The sequence below is a fragment of the Rhipicephalus sanguineus genome, unplaced genomic scaffold (assembly GCF_013339695.2).
Source record: "Rhipicephalus sanguineus isolate Rsan-2018 unplaced genomic scaffold, BIME_Rsan_1.4 Seq1095, whole genome shotgun sequence".
Lineage (NCBI taxonomy): Eukaryota > Metazoa > Arthropoda > Arachnida > Ixodida > Ixodidae > Rhipicephalus > Rhipicephalus sanguineus.
Window position 1 is genome coordinate 86,946 of NW_023614312.1, and position 17,734 is coordinate 104,679.

The window sequence follows — 17,734 nt, forward strand, 5'->3', positions numbered from 1 at the left end:
GAAGACTTCTCTCCCTAGGTCGTAATATTCGCAAAAGGCTCTGGGAGGCATCCGCCTGTTATAGGGATAACGGCGCATCTGTCCAAATTCGCTTTGATCATGTGTTCATTGACAAGGTGCGATATGACTGGGATAGTTCATCCAATACTCTTGTCCAATCATCCACTGGCTTAGCTAAACCCGCTGAATCAACCTCTGGGGAAACATCTTCTTGACCACGTGGCACCTACAATAAATTCTTATTAAATATCAATGCCAGAAGTGTTGTTAGTAATTACTCCAAATTTCTTTCCCTCGTCTCCTCTTATTCCCCACACATTGTCGGCGTTACTGAGACTTGGCTGCATGATGGAGTTCATGATACTGAAATAACTCTCCCTGGCTTCAAGGTGGTTCGGAGAGACAGAATTCGGGAGAGGTGGCGGTGTGGCCCTATTTCTTCGGTCTCACTTGAACTTCTCTGTACTTCCTGCACCACCAAATACTGAGTCCTTGTGGTGTAAGGTCCAACTAGAAAGTATGCCTTGATTATCGGGGTCGTGTACCGACCGCCTGGTTTCTGATATAAAACATTTACAGAATCTAAACCAATTTCTACAAAGATATGTTGCTTCAGCGCTAACATTATTTGCATGGGTGATTTAATGCTCCTGGCATGGAGGAAGGAAAACTAAGGAGGGGCCCTCGCTATCCGAGCTGCAGCGCAAAAAGTGTGGCGGAAGTCACGTGGTTTTTTTCGCAACGGCTGCTGGGATTCCTCGGGCACGCCGCTGGCTCGTGTACTCTGCTCCACCACCACAGAGCCGGCCAAAGAGTTGCGAATATGCATTTTTATGCGATCGTTTCGTTTCGCGGATGACGCATGTTTTGGAAGCCTACAGTGAGCGTCGGTCTTCACGATTGCGTGTTCAGTTCATTCAGCATGCAGACGCAAATGGTTGTTTTCGAAGCCCGCTACAGCTTCTCCGCAAAGGCTTCGCGCCGCAGCTTCCTTGTTAGCCTATGGCACCGTGCTGTTGTCCCCCTTAGCGGTGAAATGCTACATTTCCGAGAAAAAAGAAACGACAGCTCTTAACGTGGGAGACGGCGGTGACCCGTTCCCGCGCACGACGGTGACAACGATTGGAAAGCATTGGCCCGGAGCGCTCAGCGAAGGTTCCAGCGTCAAGGGTAGAAAAGACGTGCCTGACCCAATATTGTTTCACTCAGTCAGGTGATTTGTAAAGCAACTTGGAGCGCTCGGATTTTTTACCTTTTGTGCGCGGTAAGTTTATGTGCGCCAAAGTTATCTTCTATGCGGTCGTAGACGACCGACCCGTGCCATTGTAGGCTCGAGTGCCACGACGTTCGTGCAAACGTTAAGACACACAGGCCGGGGATAATCTGGAGGCGCCGCATGCCCCTACACGGCCGGTAAACCTCTTTTTTTTTAGCGGCCGTGCCCCTACGTAAGAAGACCATCAGATGTTGCTGTTAGATTACGTCGCGTAGAGTTACTGTATATGCTACCTTTAGGTAGCATATACAGTGACTCTAAAATGTCGCGTGCCCTGAACTTACCGTTTCTCCTGGAAAAAAAAAAAAAAAAACGATCGAGCTGTCGCGGCGACCATCGTGCCGAATTGCACAATTGTTTTCTTGCATTCAGCTGAATAAACATGAAGCACAAAGTTGGAAATTTATTGGAAAATCTCCAGGGCGCAGTTATTGCGGTCTCTCACCACCGGGGCAGGGATGGCATCCTCGTGGGGCGAACTACCAGCGGCGACGCCCGATTGAAGTGTTCAAGGCAAAGTGTCTCGAGCACACACAAGCCGACTTCGCCGGTTCCCAGTCGCGTTGACCGGTCTTATGGCTTCGATCCATAGCCTCCGACGACGGGGATCTTTGGGAAAGCTGTTTGAAAGCATGCAACAATACATACGCGCATTCGCATACATTAATAACAAATGGACAAACAGCCACGAATAATTGAAACACCGCGCAACCACGACGTGCACAAAGAAGACGAAAAGACAAACACCAGCGCAATGATCGTGTCGTCTGCGTCTTCGTTGCGCTGTGTTTAATAGTCAAGGAGAGTCACCAACTGGCCCAGCTTTCCATTCCTCTACAGCATGTTCTACAGCCATGAATAAAGCTGAGGAACACTACGCTCACGCATGCAGTATCGTGCATTATGTTCTGAGAGCTAGCGCATGCGTTTACTTTCGATCATGCGTCAAATACAAAGCAGATGCAATACGCTTACGCGTGGAAGGTGACGCCCGGTTCCTTTCTTATCGCGCGCGAGCGGCACCCGGGCACACTGCAAGAGCTTGCCGCTCCTTTGTTCTTCCTTCGATACAATCACGTGCTTCGTTCTTCGGCTCGTCTGTCAGCTGACGGCGCCCCGACGCTCTGCAGGCGCGACGTGATAGTCTGCTAGCCGCTACGACGCATGCGTCAGCGAGTTAGCGGCCCAACCTTGCGAGGAGGAGCCTTCTCTACCCTTCCCTATTTCCGGCTTCAAGAATGTGACGTAACTGCCTCTCCTTATTTTATTCCTTCCTCCATGGCTCCTGGTGTGGACTGGTCATCAATGACAGTTAGCGGACATGAAGTTACCATCGGAAGAGAGCTAATCGAAATTTCGTTGTCTTGTGGCCTTCACCAAATTGTTAAGGACTCTACACGTAATGCTGCTGTCCTGGACCTGGTTTTTGTCACTTCATCTCTAGCTAACTCCGGTTTTGAATGTGATATTATTGATGGCGTATCCGATCATAAGGCTGTATTGTTCTCAGTTCCGGGTATCGTCCCAAATGCCGTTACACTTACTGCACATTTCGTGATTTTAACCATGCTGATGATCTAGCAATTACAGACGCCCTTTGCGACTCTTTTCAAGAATTTGAGCTAAAAGCGTCACCAGTGATGTCAATAGGTTATCATTTTTTTCGAAAGTCTTGTCAGTAAGTGTATCAATTGTTTCATTCCTTTGAAAACAAGAAAACAAACACTGAATACCTTGGATGACTAGGGACCTCTTGCATTTGTCGCGTCGTGTGACCAGACAACGTTGAGCAAGACGCTCTGGTGACTTAACAAAGCTCCAACAGTTTTGTTAGCGCCAAAAACGAACTTTGTGCTAAAATTAAGGCAGCGAAAGAGTTTTATTACAGGGGACCTTGCCGAAGCTAATGAAAGCAATCCCCGTAAATTCTGGAAGGCTATCCAACCATCTGGGTCTTCATCGCACACGATGACATTGACAATGTTGCAGTTTCTGATCCACAGACAATCGCTTCTGCCTTCAACGCCTACTTCCACTCAGTCTTTACTACTGACAACTCGGACATCCCTGATTTCATTCAGAATCTCACCCGGAATTGACGATGTGTCAGTGTCAATTGAGGGCTACTCAATTTCATTTTAAATTTAGACACCAAGAAATCATGCGGTCCCGACGGCATCCAACAGCTTTTCTAGTTAGGTACTCTCTTTGGTGTAGCAGATACCTCACAATTATTTTTAGAAATCTCTCTCGTCAGCCACACTTCCTTTCTCGTGGAATGTGCTTCAATTCGGCCCTTATTTAAATCGGGTAATGCTCAATTATTAAGCAATTATAGACCAATCTCTTTAACAGCGCATTCATGTAAAATGCTAGAGCATATTATATTTAAACATATCATGGAATTCTTGAAACGAACAAAATCTTAAGCACTTACCAGCACGGCTTCAGACGCGGTCTTAGCACTATTACTCAACTTACAGAATTCGTTCATGACATCAGCAGCTCGATGGACATAGGTGACCAGGTTGACACCATTTTCATAGACTTCGCCAAGGCATTCGACACTGTCTCACATCCTAAATTATTGCACAAGTTGTTTGCCATATTAAAGAACGTGTCCTTGGTTGGCTGGATATCCGACTTTCTTTCGCAGCGTTCACAGTATGTGTGCTTCAGCTCTACTAACTCGCCTTCGATGCCTGTTTCATCAGGTGTTCCCCAGGGTTCTGTGCTGGGCCCCCTCTTATTCCTGCTTATATTAATGACCTCCCCTTGCACACCCCTGTGAAAATACGCCTTTTCGCGATGACTGCGTCCTATATCATACTGTTAAATCTTCACTAGATCATGCACTCTCAACAATTCTTTCTCTCACTTTTGTAGCTGGTCCAATCTTGGCAAATGAATATTAACTTCTCCAAGACCGTCGTTATGTCATTTACCCGACGTTCATGCCCCTTGACTTTTGACTATGGGTTTTAACAATGTTAGGTTGTGCAGGGTGAACGAATTCAAGTACCTCGGTATCCTTATGACACATCAATCTCTCATGGTCTAAACACATTGATCACACATGCAACAAGGCTCTTAAGAAATTAGGCTATTACAATCGTACGCTCCGTCTTGCTCCTCAAGAAACCAACTGCTCACCTACAAAGCTCTCATTCGTCCCATCCTCGAATATGGTTGCGTGGTGTGGAACCCACATAAGAAATGTGACATTAAGAAGCTAGAACGCGTTCAAAAAAAGAGCTGTGCGTTTTGTATGCAAAGATATGACAGGGATTTTTCTCCGTCGAATTGTCTTCCTCAACTAGGTCTCACTACACTTGCGAAGCGTCGCCACGTTGAATGCCTCAAATTCCTTTACAATCTACTCACTTCTCCCCGCCTCGACACTCTAGACAGTTATCTTCAGTTCTCCAGACCTTTGTCTACGCGGAGCGACCACGCCCTTAACATTACAACTTTTTTCACCCGCACTGACATGTTCAAATATAGCTTTTTTCCTGCAACTATTGAAGCCTGGAATTTGTTGCCCGGAAGTGTGCGTTGCTTACCACTGAAAGAATTTCTGGAAGCATTTCAGAATGTTGATTTGCTGTTATGTTTGTTTTCTTTTCCACTCCTGCAATAGCCTCATTGAGGCTGCAGTATGTAAAATAAATAAATAAATAAAATAAAAGATAGAGGGGCAGAGCCCCCGCCCTGTACTTGACAGTCACTGTCGGCTGCACACTGGGAAACGAAACACTGTGGCGAAGTTTTCCTTCAACACAGAAATCACATTCATTATATAAAAAAATTTGTCCTACGCTTCTGCTGTGAAAATTGCCTTCCGTGCCTCATGACCACGCTCTTAGGCTATCTGCGGTGCAGGCTGCCTATGTGACGCTTCGCGCGCGCTCCAGCCTTCAAAGAAGGCTAAGAGGGCACTATTGGCGGCGAGGAGTTACGGAGTCGCCCTCTATCGGACGCGCCTCGATTGCGTGCTAGGCAGGATGCCGCCGGCGCGCGCCCCATAGGTTTGCTGTCGGCGCTCTCAAAATCACCTCGCGGAAGCCCTCCGGGACATTTCTGCAGGTACTTTCGAAAATAAATATGTTCTTTCCTGTCAAAGGAATAATTTTCGACGAAACAAAAAGCACAAGATAGTCTACAGTCGCTGTATCTCTGCAGAAAACCGAGCACCCGCTTCACGTGGTCACCGCGTTGGAGACCCCTGAACCGGCTTCTTGCGTGAAAGGTAGTCAGTCGCCGAGTGCAAAATACGTGAAATATCTCGTTAGAGTAGACTGCCTGTATAATCAAACGGAGCATAACAGAAAAGAAGCCTCAAGCCAGCGGTCGCACGGGTTCGCGACGACTGACGGTGCCTCTGCATGTATGAGCGTCTGCATGTATGCTTTTTTTTTTCGCTTTTGCTGCGAGCACGTTTTGGCACCGAGCTGTGAACTTTAGGCCTCAGAATATCAGAATTTGTGAGTACACAAACAACTACTGTTGCGCGGACGCTATCAGAGCAGTTCAAGAACAATTTCGTTACAAATATATATACGGCTTCGGTGCGCATGGCAACTTGTGATGTGCCGTCCCGACGATTCAGTTTTTTTTTTTTTCGGTCTAAATTCGTGTACATTTCAATGTCATTTAACAAGTTGTCTCGCACTGCATATTGATCGGCCTCTCGGCGGGCAAATGCCGCTGCTTCTGTTTCTTTATTCAGTGCATTCGTTTCGTATCGTTCTCACACAAAACGTGAGCAAATGCGACGCCTTTTTTTAATGCTCCTTAATTATCGTTCCCTTTGCATTCCAGTGAACTTGCCGCTCTCTGTAATCAACATATTCCTAGACCAAAGCTTCGCCACTTCGAGATTGCTGGTGGAAGGAGACGCAGCCTACGAGATCGAGCATGGTAGTAGCATGCAACGTCAAGGAAAACACAGTAAATACAGTAACGTTCGCCGGACTTGTTCTGCAAACGTCGGCTGTAAACTAGGACCCGCGCGAACTTGAAATAGCGGTGAATAAAATAGAAGTTATTGCAGCAACCAGCAGCTGCAGAACAAGATAGTAAATATTTGACGAGTACCCCAGTAATTTTGGCAGCAGTGTCATGTTTAACGCCAACAGGGTGGCATCTTTCCCATGTAAATAAATGAGGCTCCAAGAAAATACATGTGGTTGGAGAGGCCCAACGTCAGTTTGAGAGTGACACAAATAAATTTGGGACATAGTGTTTGCGTCAGGGGAACGCAAGCTTGACTGAAAAAAATGTTATTGCCAACATAAATGCAGCACACAGCCGCAGCATTTGACTCTCTCGCTATGTACGTCCGCCAGCAAACGTCGCGTAGCTTATGAAGGCGAAAGCCAGATCGATGCCTCTTCAAACGGGAAGATTGACCGTCGCGGCGTCAAGACGAGTGACGCAAAAAATAATCGTCCCGTGATGAGGTCAACATATGACGTCATCATGACGTCACAGACCTCCTAAATTTGTAACTTCATTATGACATCACCATGACGTGACATAACGTGATGTCACATGATGACGTATTCACACGACATGGTCCCTTTGCATTGCCTCCATGATCGGTTACGGAGGCCGTGCAAAACCGCGTTAGGTGCAGAACGCTTTTGGAGGGGGGCGCGGGAGAATCAATACATCAACTAACAAGAAGAACAAGATGGTTTTCACCTTCTAGTCATCTTTGGCAAGTGCATAAGGGACCCTGTGAGTTTTTTAATTCACCGTATCTAAACAATGACTTGCCCACCTGCAGCCGATTTTGTGGATGCTGAGCACGGGGCCGGAGATCAAGAGGTCGCACGGGAGGGTTCTGAAATGGTATCGCACGTGGTAAAAGGTAGCGCCTTTTCCATCCTGTGGCAGATAAGCATCATTTGCCGGCGGGAAGCGCGCGTGAGTCATCGTCTCAGTGCGCGCTGTCTGCTGCTCACCGAACATCGCAGGCCCGACGCAGTAACGAAAGTCTTCGTCGCGGAAGTGCTTGTTGCACACAAGTCTCGTAGCCGATGGCTACTTGCCGGTTCTTAGCTTTACCAACCCATGCTTCACGCAGTTCTTGTCCCGCGGGTAGCGGTGCATGCTGACACTGGGCTCCGTTGCGTAAGCCGGCACTGCGGCACCGAGCGGTAGAGCCCCATGTTCGTCGCCTTCGGAGGCAGCCACTCCATAAAATGGTTTCAATTGAGCAGAAAATGTGAGGAAAACTTCCGTGTTTGAACAGACCGCAGCGCATGGGGTACTTGAAACTCGTTTTCAAAGCACGCGGCAGCGCTCCACAAGCAGCCGACGCGGCCGCTGAGACCACGCGATCCTGCCCAAGCACGTCACGCCGACGGTGGCGCCGGCGCTTCCAGTGGTGAGCCTCGAGGCCAATAAATTAGAACACTCTGTCATGCTTTTATTCTGCATTACCTGGCCTGAAATTTACATCATCGACGACGCAGATACGGGCGGGGAGCAGCAAAGGATTTACCGACCGACGAATCTTTCTTCGTGTTTCAGGGTATTCGTTTTCTTTCATCGAAAAAAAATAGCACCACCGCTGCTCTATATCCAAGCTGCTGTGGGTCGATGAGAGTGCAGAAGTGTCAAGTATTTTAGTTGGGCCGAAATGGGAGAGCTAAAAAAGGTTTCCGCTTTAGTCTCCCAATCAACCTGGATCGCCTTGCTTATCATATGGCAGCTTTCAGCGATCGCGGTGGCTTACAAAAATGCGACGAATAAGGCAGTTGACTCGAGTACATGAAGCCCAGCTTTCAAGCTTGCCCCGCAACTTTTTCTACCGGACCACGAAGATCGTCAAGGTCCATGGTTTTCTGCACTAAGGAGACTGAATTGACAGCCGGGCTAGTTGGTCTTAATTCGTTTTGAGTTGAATTTCACAGCGCAAAATACAACTCGGATGGCAAAGAAGCACATACGACCAGCGCTGTTTATTTCTCTCTCGCCCCCTCTCTCAGTAAAGCTACGTTGACAGAATCGTATACGCGCAGAAATAGTTCACCATCGTTATGCAACAACGGAAAATATTTATTATACTCATATGAATTCATCTCACCAGGTGCTGTTAATAGCCTCTGCCTGTGTGAGCGGCGGGCAGCGTTCCTGAATTGCGTTAAGGAATGAGACACTTTGCGGCTATTCCCGGCAAAGTTTAGGCATAGTTCAGCCCAGTAATGCGATGGCTAATGCGCATTGCGTTGCCCCGCCACGGTGGTCTAGTGGTTATGGCGCTCGACTGCTGACCCGAAGGTCGCGGGATCGAATCCCGGCCGCGGCGGCCTGCATTTTCGATGGAGGCAAAAATGTTTGAGGCCCGTGTACTTAGATTTAGGTGCACGTTAAAGAACCCCAGGTGGTCAAAATTTCCGGAGCCCTCCACTACGGCGTCCCTCATAACCATATCGTGGCGTGGTTTTGGACGCTAAACCCCAGTTATTATTATTCTAATGCGCATACGTCATTTTAACGGCGCGAAATTTCACAAATGTCCAGACCGGCCGTGGCTTATTTTATACGCAGGCGTGCATAAGTGGTTACAACGCGACTGATCATTTTCGCGTCATTTCTTGCATCGCGTTGTGAGTAGGTGTTGCGTGCATGAGCCAGAAAATTTCTAGCAATCATAAACAGCTAAAGACCAATGCGGAAGGAAACAATTCAGGGTAGTTTAACGTTATTATCGCCCACATATTTAAAAAGAAGAATCCGCGCTTACACTGTTCGCATAGGCGCATTTACTTGGAGGGGCCGGAAAGCCTTACAAGCAACGTCGCAAATGGAAATACGTTCAGTATAAAGACGTACTATGCCTCTAATACCACAAATTCTTACATTTTAAGGCAAACTTGTGGCTGACAAGTTAACAACAATGGTAATATAATAATAGCAATAATAATAATAATAATATAATAATAATAATAATAATAATAAATAATAATAATAATAATAATAATAACGCACTAGAAACACTATTTCGACTAAGAGCAAACAAGGTAAATATAATATACGCAAACCTGAACCTCTGCAAGAACCTCTGCAGTATTAATGAAAAGAAAAGGTACATCCATTCCTACCTACATTAAAAACGCAATTATTAGTGAGCAGCTTTTAGACATTAACGAAATTTCATTGAACGATACAAATCAATACTACTGGGAAAGCCGCCATGGACGTAAATGTATTCACGCATAAAGTTGTGTGGTTAAAGGGGCCATGACACGGCCACCCAACAATTTGCAGTTCTCACCGAAAAATGGAAGCAGAGGGCCTAATGTGCCTATGCATACATAAAAAATGCACTGTACAAGAGTATATCAGTGCAAAATAAGCCCTCGAGATCACTGGCTATAAACCCCACCCACCGCCGGTGATAGCCATTTTACCATGGCCTGTGTGACGTCATGCGCTGCATGCAGCGGTGCCTTCGTCATCTACCAAAGTTTTAGCCGCTGCAAATCGTTCACATTCAATTCCCAGCTGAAAAAATACTGAAATACCTCGATTGCACGCGCAGATGACCACGGAACAAAATCGTTCGCCGGAATTCAGACGCTAGCACAGCAAGCGGCTTGTAACGTCACGGCTCGCGAGAGCGCCAGTGCTGTCAAACTCTCAGGCCGCTCGCACGTTTATAAAAATATTCAATTATAAGTTAAGCGCTCGACCAAATGCGCTGAAATCTCGCCAGCTTGTTTGTGAAGGCACAGCAATTAATACACACAACACAGATTCTGGTCGAAAAATGGGTGTCATAGCCCCTTTGATGTACAAAAAGTGTTGCTGCTTGTAATACTATACACGCATAGCACGCATGGCATATGTACGGTTGTCCCAGTTTATGTTACGCAAAACCTCCTGTACTACTTCTATGATGTTAATAAACATAACTAAGAAAATTCTCATTATATACATCAAAAATCGCGTCAAACTGAGTAGGAAGGCAGTAGTTTTCTCTCTTTCTTCATGTATATCATGCCACCCACGTCCGTGCACTCGCGCAACTGAGTTTGCTGTCGCATGCGCGGTCGGCAACCTGAGCACACTCTTCAAAAGCTGTTATTAAAAAGAAGGCAAAAAAAAGAAACAGAAGGACGCCCCCCGGAGGGATCGAACCTCCAACCTTCCGGTTAACAGCCGAACGCGCTAGCCAATTGCGCACCACGGAGGCGGCTGTCGTATACGCGTTCGGCAACTGAGCACACTCTTCAAAAGCTATTATTAAAAAGAAGCAAAGAAAGAGAAACAGAAGGACGTCCCCCGGGAGGGATCGAACCTCCAACCTTCCGGTTAACAGCCGAACGCGCTAGCCAATTGCGCCACGGAGGCGGCTGTCGTATACGCGTTCGGCAACTTGAGCACACTCTTCAAAAGCTATATTAAAAAGAAGCAAAAGAAAGAGAAACAGAAGGACGCCCCCGGAGAGGGATCGAACTCCACCTTCCGGTTAACAGCCGAACGCGCTAGCCAATTGCGCCACGGAGGCGGCTGTCGTATACGCGTTCGGCAACTTGAGCACACTCTTCAAAAGCTATTATTAAAAAGAAGCAAAGAAAGAGAAACAGAGACGCCCCCGGAGGGATCGAACCTCCAACCTTCCGGTTAACAGCCGAACGCGCTAGCCAATTGCGCCACGGAGGCGCTGTCGTATACGCGTTCGGCAACTTGAGCACCTCTTCAAAAGCTATTATTAAAAAGAAGCAAAAGAAAGAGAAACAGAAGGACCGCCCCGGGAGGGATCGAACCTCCAACCTTCCGGTAACAGCCGAACGCGCTAGCCAATTGCGCCACGGAGGCGGCTGTCCGTATACGCGTTCGGCAACTTGAGCACACTCTTCAAAAGCTATTATTAAAAAGAAGCAAAAGAAAGCAGAAACAGAAGGACGCCCCCGGGAGGGATCGAACCTCCAACCTTCCGGTTAACAGCCGAACGCGCTAGCCAATTGCGCCACGGAGGCGGCTGTCGTATACGCGTTCGGCAACTTGAGCACACTCTTCAAAAGCTATTATTAAAAAGAAGCAAAAGAAAGAGAAACAGAAGGACGCCCCGGGAGGATCGAACCTCCAACCTTCCGGTTAACAGCCGAACGCGCTAGCCAATTGCGCCACGGAGGCGGCTGTCGTATACGCGTTCGGCAACTTGAGCACACTCTTCAAAAGCTATTATTAAAAGAAGCAAAAGAAAGAGAAACAGAAGGACGCCCCCGGGAGGGATCGAACCTCCAACCTTCCGGTTAACAGCCGAACGCGCTAGCCAATTGCGCCACGGAGGCGGCTGTCGTATACGCGTTCGGCAACTTGAGCACACTCTTCAAAAGCTATTATTAAAAAGAAGCAAAAGAAAGAGAAACAGAAGGACGCCCCCGGGAGGGATCGAACCTCCAACCTTCCGGTTAACAGCCGAACGCGCTAGCCAATTGCGCCACGGAGGCGGCTGTCGTATACGCGTTCGGCAACTTGAGCACACTCTTCAAAAGCTATTATTAAAAGAAAGCAAAAGAAAGAGAAACAGAAGGACGCCCCCGGGAGGGATCGAACCTCCAACCTTCCGGTTAACAGCCGAACGCGCTAGCCAATTGCGCCACGGAGGCGGCTGTCGTATACGCGTTCGGCAACTTGAGCACACTCTTCAAAAGCTATTATTAAAAAGAAGCAAAAGAAAGAGAAACAGAAGGACGCCCCCGGGAGGGATCGAACCTCCAACCTTCCGGTTAACAGCCGAACGCGCTAGCCAATTGCGCCACGGAGGCGGCTGTCGTATACGCGTTCGGCAACTTGAGCACACTCTTCAAAAGCTATTATTAAAAAGAAGCAAAAGAAAGAGAAACAGAAGGACCGCCCCCGGGAGGGATCGAACCTCCAACCTTCCGGTTAACAGCCGAACGCGCTAGCCAATTGCGCCACGGAGGCGGCTGTCGTATACGCGTTCGGCAACTTGAGCACACTCTTCAAAAGCTATTATTAAAAAGAAGCAAAAGAAAGAGAAACAGAAGGACGCCCCCGGGAGGGATCGAACCTCCAACCTTCCGGTTAACAGCCGAACGCGCTAGCCAATTGCGCCACGGAGGCGGCTGTCGTATACGCGTTCGGCAACTTGAGCACACTCTTCAAAAGCTATTATTAAAAAGAAGCAAAGAAAGAGAAACAGAAGGACGCCCCCGGGAGGGATCGAAACCTCCAACCTTCCGGTTAACAGCCGAACGCGCTAGCCAATTGCGCCACGGAGGCGGCTGTCGCTATACGCGTTCGGCAACTTGAGCACACTCTTCAAAAGCTATTATTAAAAAGAAGCAAAAAAAAAGAGAACAGAAGGACGCCCCCGGGAGGGATCGAACCTCCAACCTTCCGGTTAACAGCCGAACGCGCTAGCCAATTGCGCCACGGAGGCTTTTTTTTTTTTTTTCTTTATTGCCTGCATGCATAACAAAGGAATACATATGTACATGCTAAAACATGTCAACCACACTTTGGCTAACATTACATTATTAAAATCTCTTAAGTTTCACTAAATCATCAAGAATCTCCACCCACACGGGTGGTTCACTCTGCGCACGATATATTTCCCGAATATACGCAATACTTTCGATGAAGTTGACTCTCGTCGAACGGGCATCCACATCAACATGTCTAACTGCCATTCTCGTTTTCCACAGACTGTGGAGGCCAAGGAGCATAAACATATCGTACGGAACTCCCCCCGCATTATCTGTTGGTAAAAAACGAATTCCCAAAGGCGTAATCGGTAGTTCTTTTTTAAGGGTCCGCTGTAAGACGTCCCAGTGGAAGATTGCATCCCAGCAGTCGATGAAAGCATGTTCGATGGTTTCTGGTTTGTTGCAAAGCAAGCAATTTACAGTCCATGGAACATCTATGCCTTTTTCATCCAGCCATGTTTTTACGGGTAGCGTGTTTGTATGTAGCTTGAAGAAAAACGTTTTTTGAGAAGGTCTAATTGGCATCTTTTTAACCCGTTTCAATACATCGTCTCCGTGGCCTCCCCAGTTTACAGATCTGTACAAAGGTATCGGCAACATTGAATCAACTAAATCTCTGTACAGTGTTTTTCTTGTCACAGAACACAAATACTCCATTGAAAAGCGAGTGTACAAAAAACGGAAAGAATCAACCACTTCACGCAAATAGCCAGTGACGCTTCCTCCCGTCATATCTGCGGAAGTTACAAGAAATTGCGGCAGTGCTTTCCCCAATCTAACTTGAATCACTGTGCGCAGAAAATCGTTTGTCTGCTCACGCAAAAAAAAAGAAAACGAGACACAATTTGTCTGATAAAGAAATGTGACAGACCTAGCCCACCACTGCGGACGGAACGAAACAAATTGGTTCTGCTTGCCCTCTCCCAACTTGAAGCCCATATGAATACGGCAAAAACACGGTGCATTTTTTGCACATTTGAACGACACATAGATAGGATTTGCAAGACGTACCACACTTTCGCCATTAAGAAAATGTTACACACGGTGGCGCGTCCAAACATTGATAAATGGCGCCCCTGCCAAGCCTTTGTTTTTTCCCTCATTCTCTCTGCCTCGTCACACCAATACTGCTTACTGTCCTTATAGTGCTCGAGGGGCACACCCAAGTACTTAGCCGGCGTTGTTGACCACCGGACGTTTGCAAAATGAGCCGGTGTATTGTCCCAGTGACCGTGCCAAATCCCGAGGCTCTTCTCCCAATTTATGTGAGCTCCAGATTGCTCACAGTATGTCTTTACTAGGCTTACAGCTTCAAGAACGCTGTCGCGATCCTCGCAGAAAACCGCGATGTCGTCAGCGTATGCCAGTATTTTAACTTCAGCACGTTGTAATTTGAAACCTCGGATGTTTTCATTGCGCATCACTGCTAAACAAAAGGGCTCGAGATATAGCGCGAAAAGCAATGGGCTTAGAGGACACCCTTGTCTGAGGGAAGACATCACTGAAAGCTTTGCGCTGAGAGACTTGTTAATTATAATCTGTGTAGTACATTGGTCATAGGCCATTCTCACGCCATCTAAAATTATTTTTCCAACATTCACGTACTCTAAAATAAGAAAAAGAACATCGTGGGATACGCGGTCGAAGGCTTTCGCCAGGTCAAGCTGCAACAAAGCAACGCGTCCAGCGAAAGCATCGCAACACTCCAGAACACTTCGTGCTACGTGTGTGTTTGTAGCAATCGTGCGACCTTTAATGCCGCAAGTTTGGTGCGGGCCGACTAGTTCAGTTACGACTGCTTGAAGTCTCTTTGCCAACACCTTCATGAATATCTTGTAATCGGTATTTGTAAGGCTGATTGGCCTGTAACCACCCACCGATAAGAGCGTCTTGTGGTCATCTGTTTTAGGTATTAAAACCATGTGCGCACTCCTGAAAGACGGTGGCACCCGTTGCTTTTCGTATGCCTCCGCGTATACATGCTGCAATACTTTAGCAAGCCAAGGTGCAAATGCCTTGTAGAAAGCAGCTCCTAATCCATCGGGACCTGGCGACTTGCCTGCAGGAAGTTCTTCGATTGCGCGTTCTATTTCCCGCACGCTTATCGGTTCCTCCAGACTAGCTTTGACCTCGTCATCGACACGTGGCATGAAATTTAAAAACCGTGCTTCATATTCATCTCCCGCATGGATTGGGACCCCGAACAATTGGCGGTAATGTTCTATGAAGGCCTGTTCTATCATATTCTTGTCAGAAGTAACACCATCACGATAAGTAATCTGTCCTATCTCATTTTTTCTCGCATAGCGCTTTTCATCAGCAAGAGCGCGTTTGTTCGGCGTTCCATCAGCCCATAGTCTTTCCGCACGTGCCCTAATAACTGCTGCTCTATATTTTTCTCTGTCAATGGCTTCCATCTCGCTTTTTATTTTTCTAATTTCTTCGCGATACTTTCCCGGCTGCGCACTATCCATTGAAATAAGGAAATCGAGTTCCTTCTGGAGCTCGTTTTCTCTCATTTTTTCATTATAGCGTCTAGTGGTGCCTATCTCAATCGCAGCCATCTTCACGTGGACCTTAAAGTCTTCCCATGCTTCCGCGTAATGTAAAAACTTATTTCTTAACAAGTTTCTAATCTGGCTGGTAACATCATTCACAAACTTCTCATCATCCAAGTGTTTTTCGTTAAACTTCCACATCGCCCAATCAAACCGCAGTTTTTTGGGCTTGGTACCCAGTGTAAACCATACTATGCTATGGTCGCTAAAAGACACCGGCTGTACAACATAGCTATCGCAAAAAGGCACTAGATCTAACGAGATATAGGCTCTGTCAAGTCTTGCCTGGCTATCTCGCTGATAGTGCGTAAATGGCGGCTGCAATGTACTGGCCATAAGGCGACCTACATCTTCTAGGTTGTAATCGCTTATTAAAGTGTTTAAGAACACTGCACTCCTGTCACGAGCGGTAGTACGTTTAGCGCGATCTTCTGCATAACACACACAGTTAAAATCACCCAGAAAAATGATCTGTCTGTCGCATTGAAGGTACCGTTCGACATCCGTGAAGAAAACTTCCCTTTCGTTTATGTCATTTGGCGCATACAAACAGATAAGCCTCCATTGTGATCCGCTAAAATGAAAGTCGAGGACTATCAGTCTTCCGTTTTCGTTCACAGTGACGGCCTCTTCACTTATACCAATGCCTCTTCGAACCAAGACAGCGCAGCCACCAGACGTGCCGACAGCGTGACAGATGCATACGTTGTAATATGTTTTAAAGGGCATTACCATTTTGTTTGTTTGCTCCTCACTTTCAACTTTCGTCTCTTGTATGGCGATAATATCAAGGTCCTTTTCAACGCATAGACGGCTCAGCTGGTACTGCCTCCGCCTTGCTGCGAGGCCGCGCACATTAATAGTAGCAACTCTAATTCCCCTCTCCAAATTCATTGCTAATACTTGAAAGAATTAAACACAACACATAACAGCACATAATCACACGTAGCACCGTTAACTCTACTCATAGTTATGTCAACAAGTGTTCATTACGGCCAGAGCAGCTGGTTTTCTAAACAAATGCAGTCCACAGCGTACCTTTCTCGAGGAGCCGCTGTCCACGCCATTCCTTCGGTAATGGTTAGCACTCGAGGGCGCGCCCGAGTGCTTTCGCAGGAACAAGTCTCTCAGTCTACTTAGGTGTCGTTTCCGCCGTTCTCTTGTCCGGCGGGATATTCGGCGAGGGCCGTATTGAGAACCGACGCATTCCCGCCGCCTTTTGCGGTGGTTCCTCGCTGTTCATTGCGTCGGTCTTCGTGCCGTCGTTCGTTGACTCCTCTCGCGTCCTCTTCCCTATCGAGCCTCCAGCCTTGGTTACGTCCATAGGTTCGCTGCCAGCTGATTCCGAGATGTCCGGCGCTGTCTTCGTCGCTGTGTCCTTTTTTTGGGCGTCGATGGTCGAGTCCTTGTTCACATGCCTTGAAGGTCCTCCTGGCCCACGCGCTGCTCCGGCCGTTTGTCCCTGCGGTTTCGCCGATTCCGTCGCAGAGGCTTTCGCCTCCTTGACGCTTCCGGCTGAGGCTTCCTCAGCTTCCACTTCATCCATAAGAAGTTCAGCGTTTTCGTCTGCGGCCGTTGGCACTGCCACGTTTGCGTACGTCCTCACGCACTGCGACTCTTCATGGCCGTGACGGCGACAACGTGTGCAGCGCGGGACGCGGCAGTCGCGCCGGATGTGTCCTGTGTTGCGGCACCGAAGGCAGAGTGGTGCTCTTCCAGGAATAACTACTAGGGCTTCCTCACCTGCTATGCGTAGCAGATGGGGTACGTCATCCGCCCCCAGGCCCTTCCTCGGCACCAGGGTGACCAGTCGAGTCGAAGAGCCTTTATCCTGAAGGCCGAGCACACGCCACTTTTCCCTCGCCACGTCGGTGACTCGGCCGTAGGGTGCCAGGGCTTCACGAATGTCTTCATCCGGCACGGTATGCAGCATCCAATGTAGCTTCAGGTGCAGTGCTTGATTGCCGGGGTCAATGACGATGCACCGGCTGTCCTTCACATTCACTTCTTTCGCCCGTAACAATTCTTTCATTGCGTCACAACTTTTGAACGTTACGGCCCAAACGTGACTCATTCGATACGCCCCCAGGGCAACCACGTCCGTCAGCAATTTCATGCTTGACAGCATATCACGGAAATGTTCCACCCTGTATGGCCTTGCACGTACGTCGGCGTGTAAAAATAACGTATTAATAACGAGTCGCCCTGTCGGTAGTTGAGGCAGAAGTACCTGGTAATCCGGATCCTCGTTGGCAAAAAACCTTGAACCGCGGCCCTGCTGGGCCGCTGAAGCCGCTCCTACGGAGCTCATGTCAGAAACGTCCGCACCCTACGGTGGCCGGAAGTAGAAAATCGCGCCACGGAGGCGGCTGTCGTATACGCGTTCGGCAACTTGAGCGCACTCTTCAAAAGCTATTATTAAAAAGAAG

At 47.9% G+C, this 17,734-nt stretch overlaps 1 protein-coding gene, 10 non-coding genes and 1 pseudogene across 11 annotated transcripts; all 12 read right to left on the bottom strand.

Moving 5' to 3' along the window:
- Positions 1 to 10,567: 10,567 nt before the first annotated feature.
- On the bottom strand, positions 10,568 to 10,642 carry Trnan-guu (transfer RNA asparagine (anticodon GUU)). The gene has a single exon. It is a non-coding gene; the product is annotated as a tRNA-Asn (tRNA).
- A 555-nt stretch (positions 10,643 to 11,197) lies between these two features.
- Trnan-guu (transfer RNA asparagine (anticodon GUU)) lies at positions 11,198 to 11,271 on the bottom strand. Its single transcript has one exon. It is a non-coding gene; the product is annotated as a tRNA-Asn (tRNA).
- A 241-nt stretch (positions 11,272 to 11,512) lies between these two features.
- On the bottom strand, positions 11,513 to 11,586 carry Trnan-guu (transfer RNA asparagine (anticodon GUU)). The gene has a single exon. It is a non-coding gene; the product is annotated as a tRNA-Asn (tRNA).
- Positions 11,587 to 11,671: 85 nt separating this feature from the next.
- Trnan-guu (transfer RNA asparagine (anticodon GUU)) lies at positions 11,672 to 11,745 on the bottom strand. The gene has a single exon. It is a non-coding gene; the product is annotated as a tRNA-Asn (tRNA).
- Positions 11,746 to 11,830: 85 nt separating this feature from the next.
- On the bottom strand, positions 11,831 to 11,904 carry Trnan-guu (transfer RNA asparagine (anticodon GUU)). Its single transcript has one exon. It is a non-coding gene; the product is annotated as a tRNA-Asn (tRNA).
- Positions 11,905 to 11,989: 85 nt separating this feature from the next.
- Positions 11,990 to 12,063, bottom strand: Trnan-guu (transfer RNA asparagine (anticodon GUU)). Its single transcript has one exon. It is a non-coding gene; the product is annotated as a tRNA-Asn (tRNA).
- Positions 12,064 to 12,149: 86 nt separating this feature from the next.
- Trnan-guu (transfer RNA asparagine (anticodon GUU)) lies at positions 12,150 to 12,223 on the bottom strand. The gene has a single exon. It is a non-coding gene; the product is annotated as a tRNA-Asn (tRNA).
- Positions 12,224 to 12,308: 85 nt separating this feature from the next.
- Trnan-guu (transfer RNA asparagine (anticodon GUU)) lies at positions 12,309 to 12,382 on the bottom strand. Its single transcript has one exon. It is a non-coding gene; the product is annotated as a tRNA-Asn (tRNA).
- Positions 12,383 to 12,466: 84 nt separating this feature from the next.
- Positions 12,467 to 12,541, bottom strand: Trnan-guu (transfer RNA asparagine (anticodon GUU)). The gene has a single exon. It is a non-coding gene; the product is annotated as a tRNA-Asn (tRNA).
- An 86-nt stretch (positions 12,542 to 12,627) lies between these two features.
- Positions 12,628 to 12,701, bottom strand: Trnan-guu (transfer RNA asparagine (anticodon GUU)). The gene has a single exon. It is a non-coding gene; the product is annotated as a tRNA-Asn (tRNA).
- A 97-nt stretch (positions 12,702 to 12,798) lies between these two features.
- LOC125756508 (uncharacterized) lies at positions 12,799 to 13,712 on the bottom strand (annotated as a pseudogene).
- Positions 13,713 to 16,437: 2,725 nt separating this feature from the next.
- On the bottom strand, positions 16,438 to 17,337 carry LOC119376093 (uncharacterized). The gene has a single exon (XM_037646060.1). The coding sequence runs from the start codon at positions 17,335 to 17,337 to the stop codon at positions 16,438 to 16,440; it is 900 nt and encodes a 299-aa protein (XP_037501988.1).
- Positions 17,338 to 17,734: the final 397 nt, after the last annotated feature.

What these genes read in the sequence shown, in the direction of transcription:
- LOC119376093 (XM_037646060.1), bottom strand. Translation starts at nt 17,337, where the DNA reads ATGAAAGAATTGTTACGGGCGAAAGAAGTGAATGTGAAGGACAGCCGG.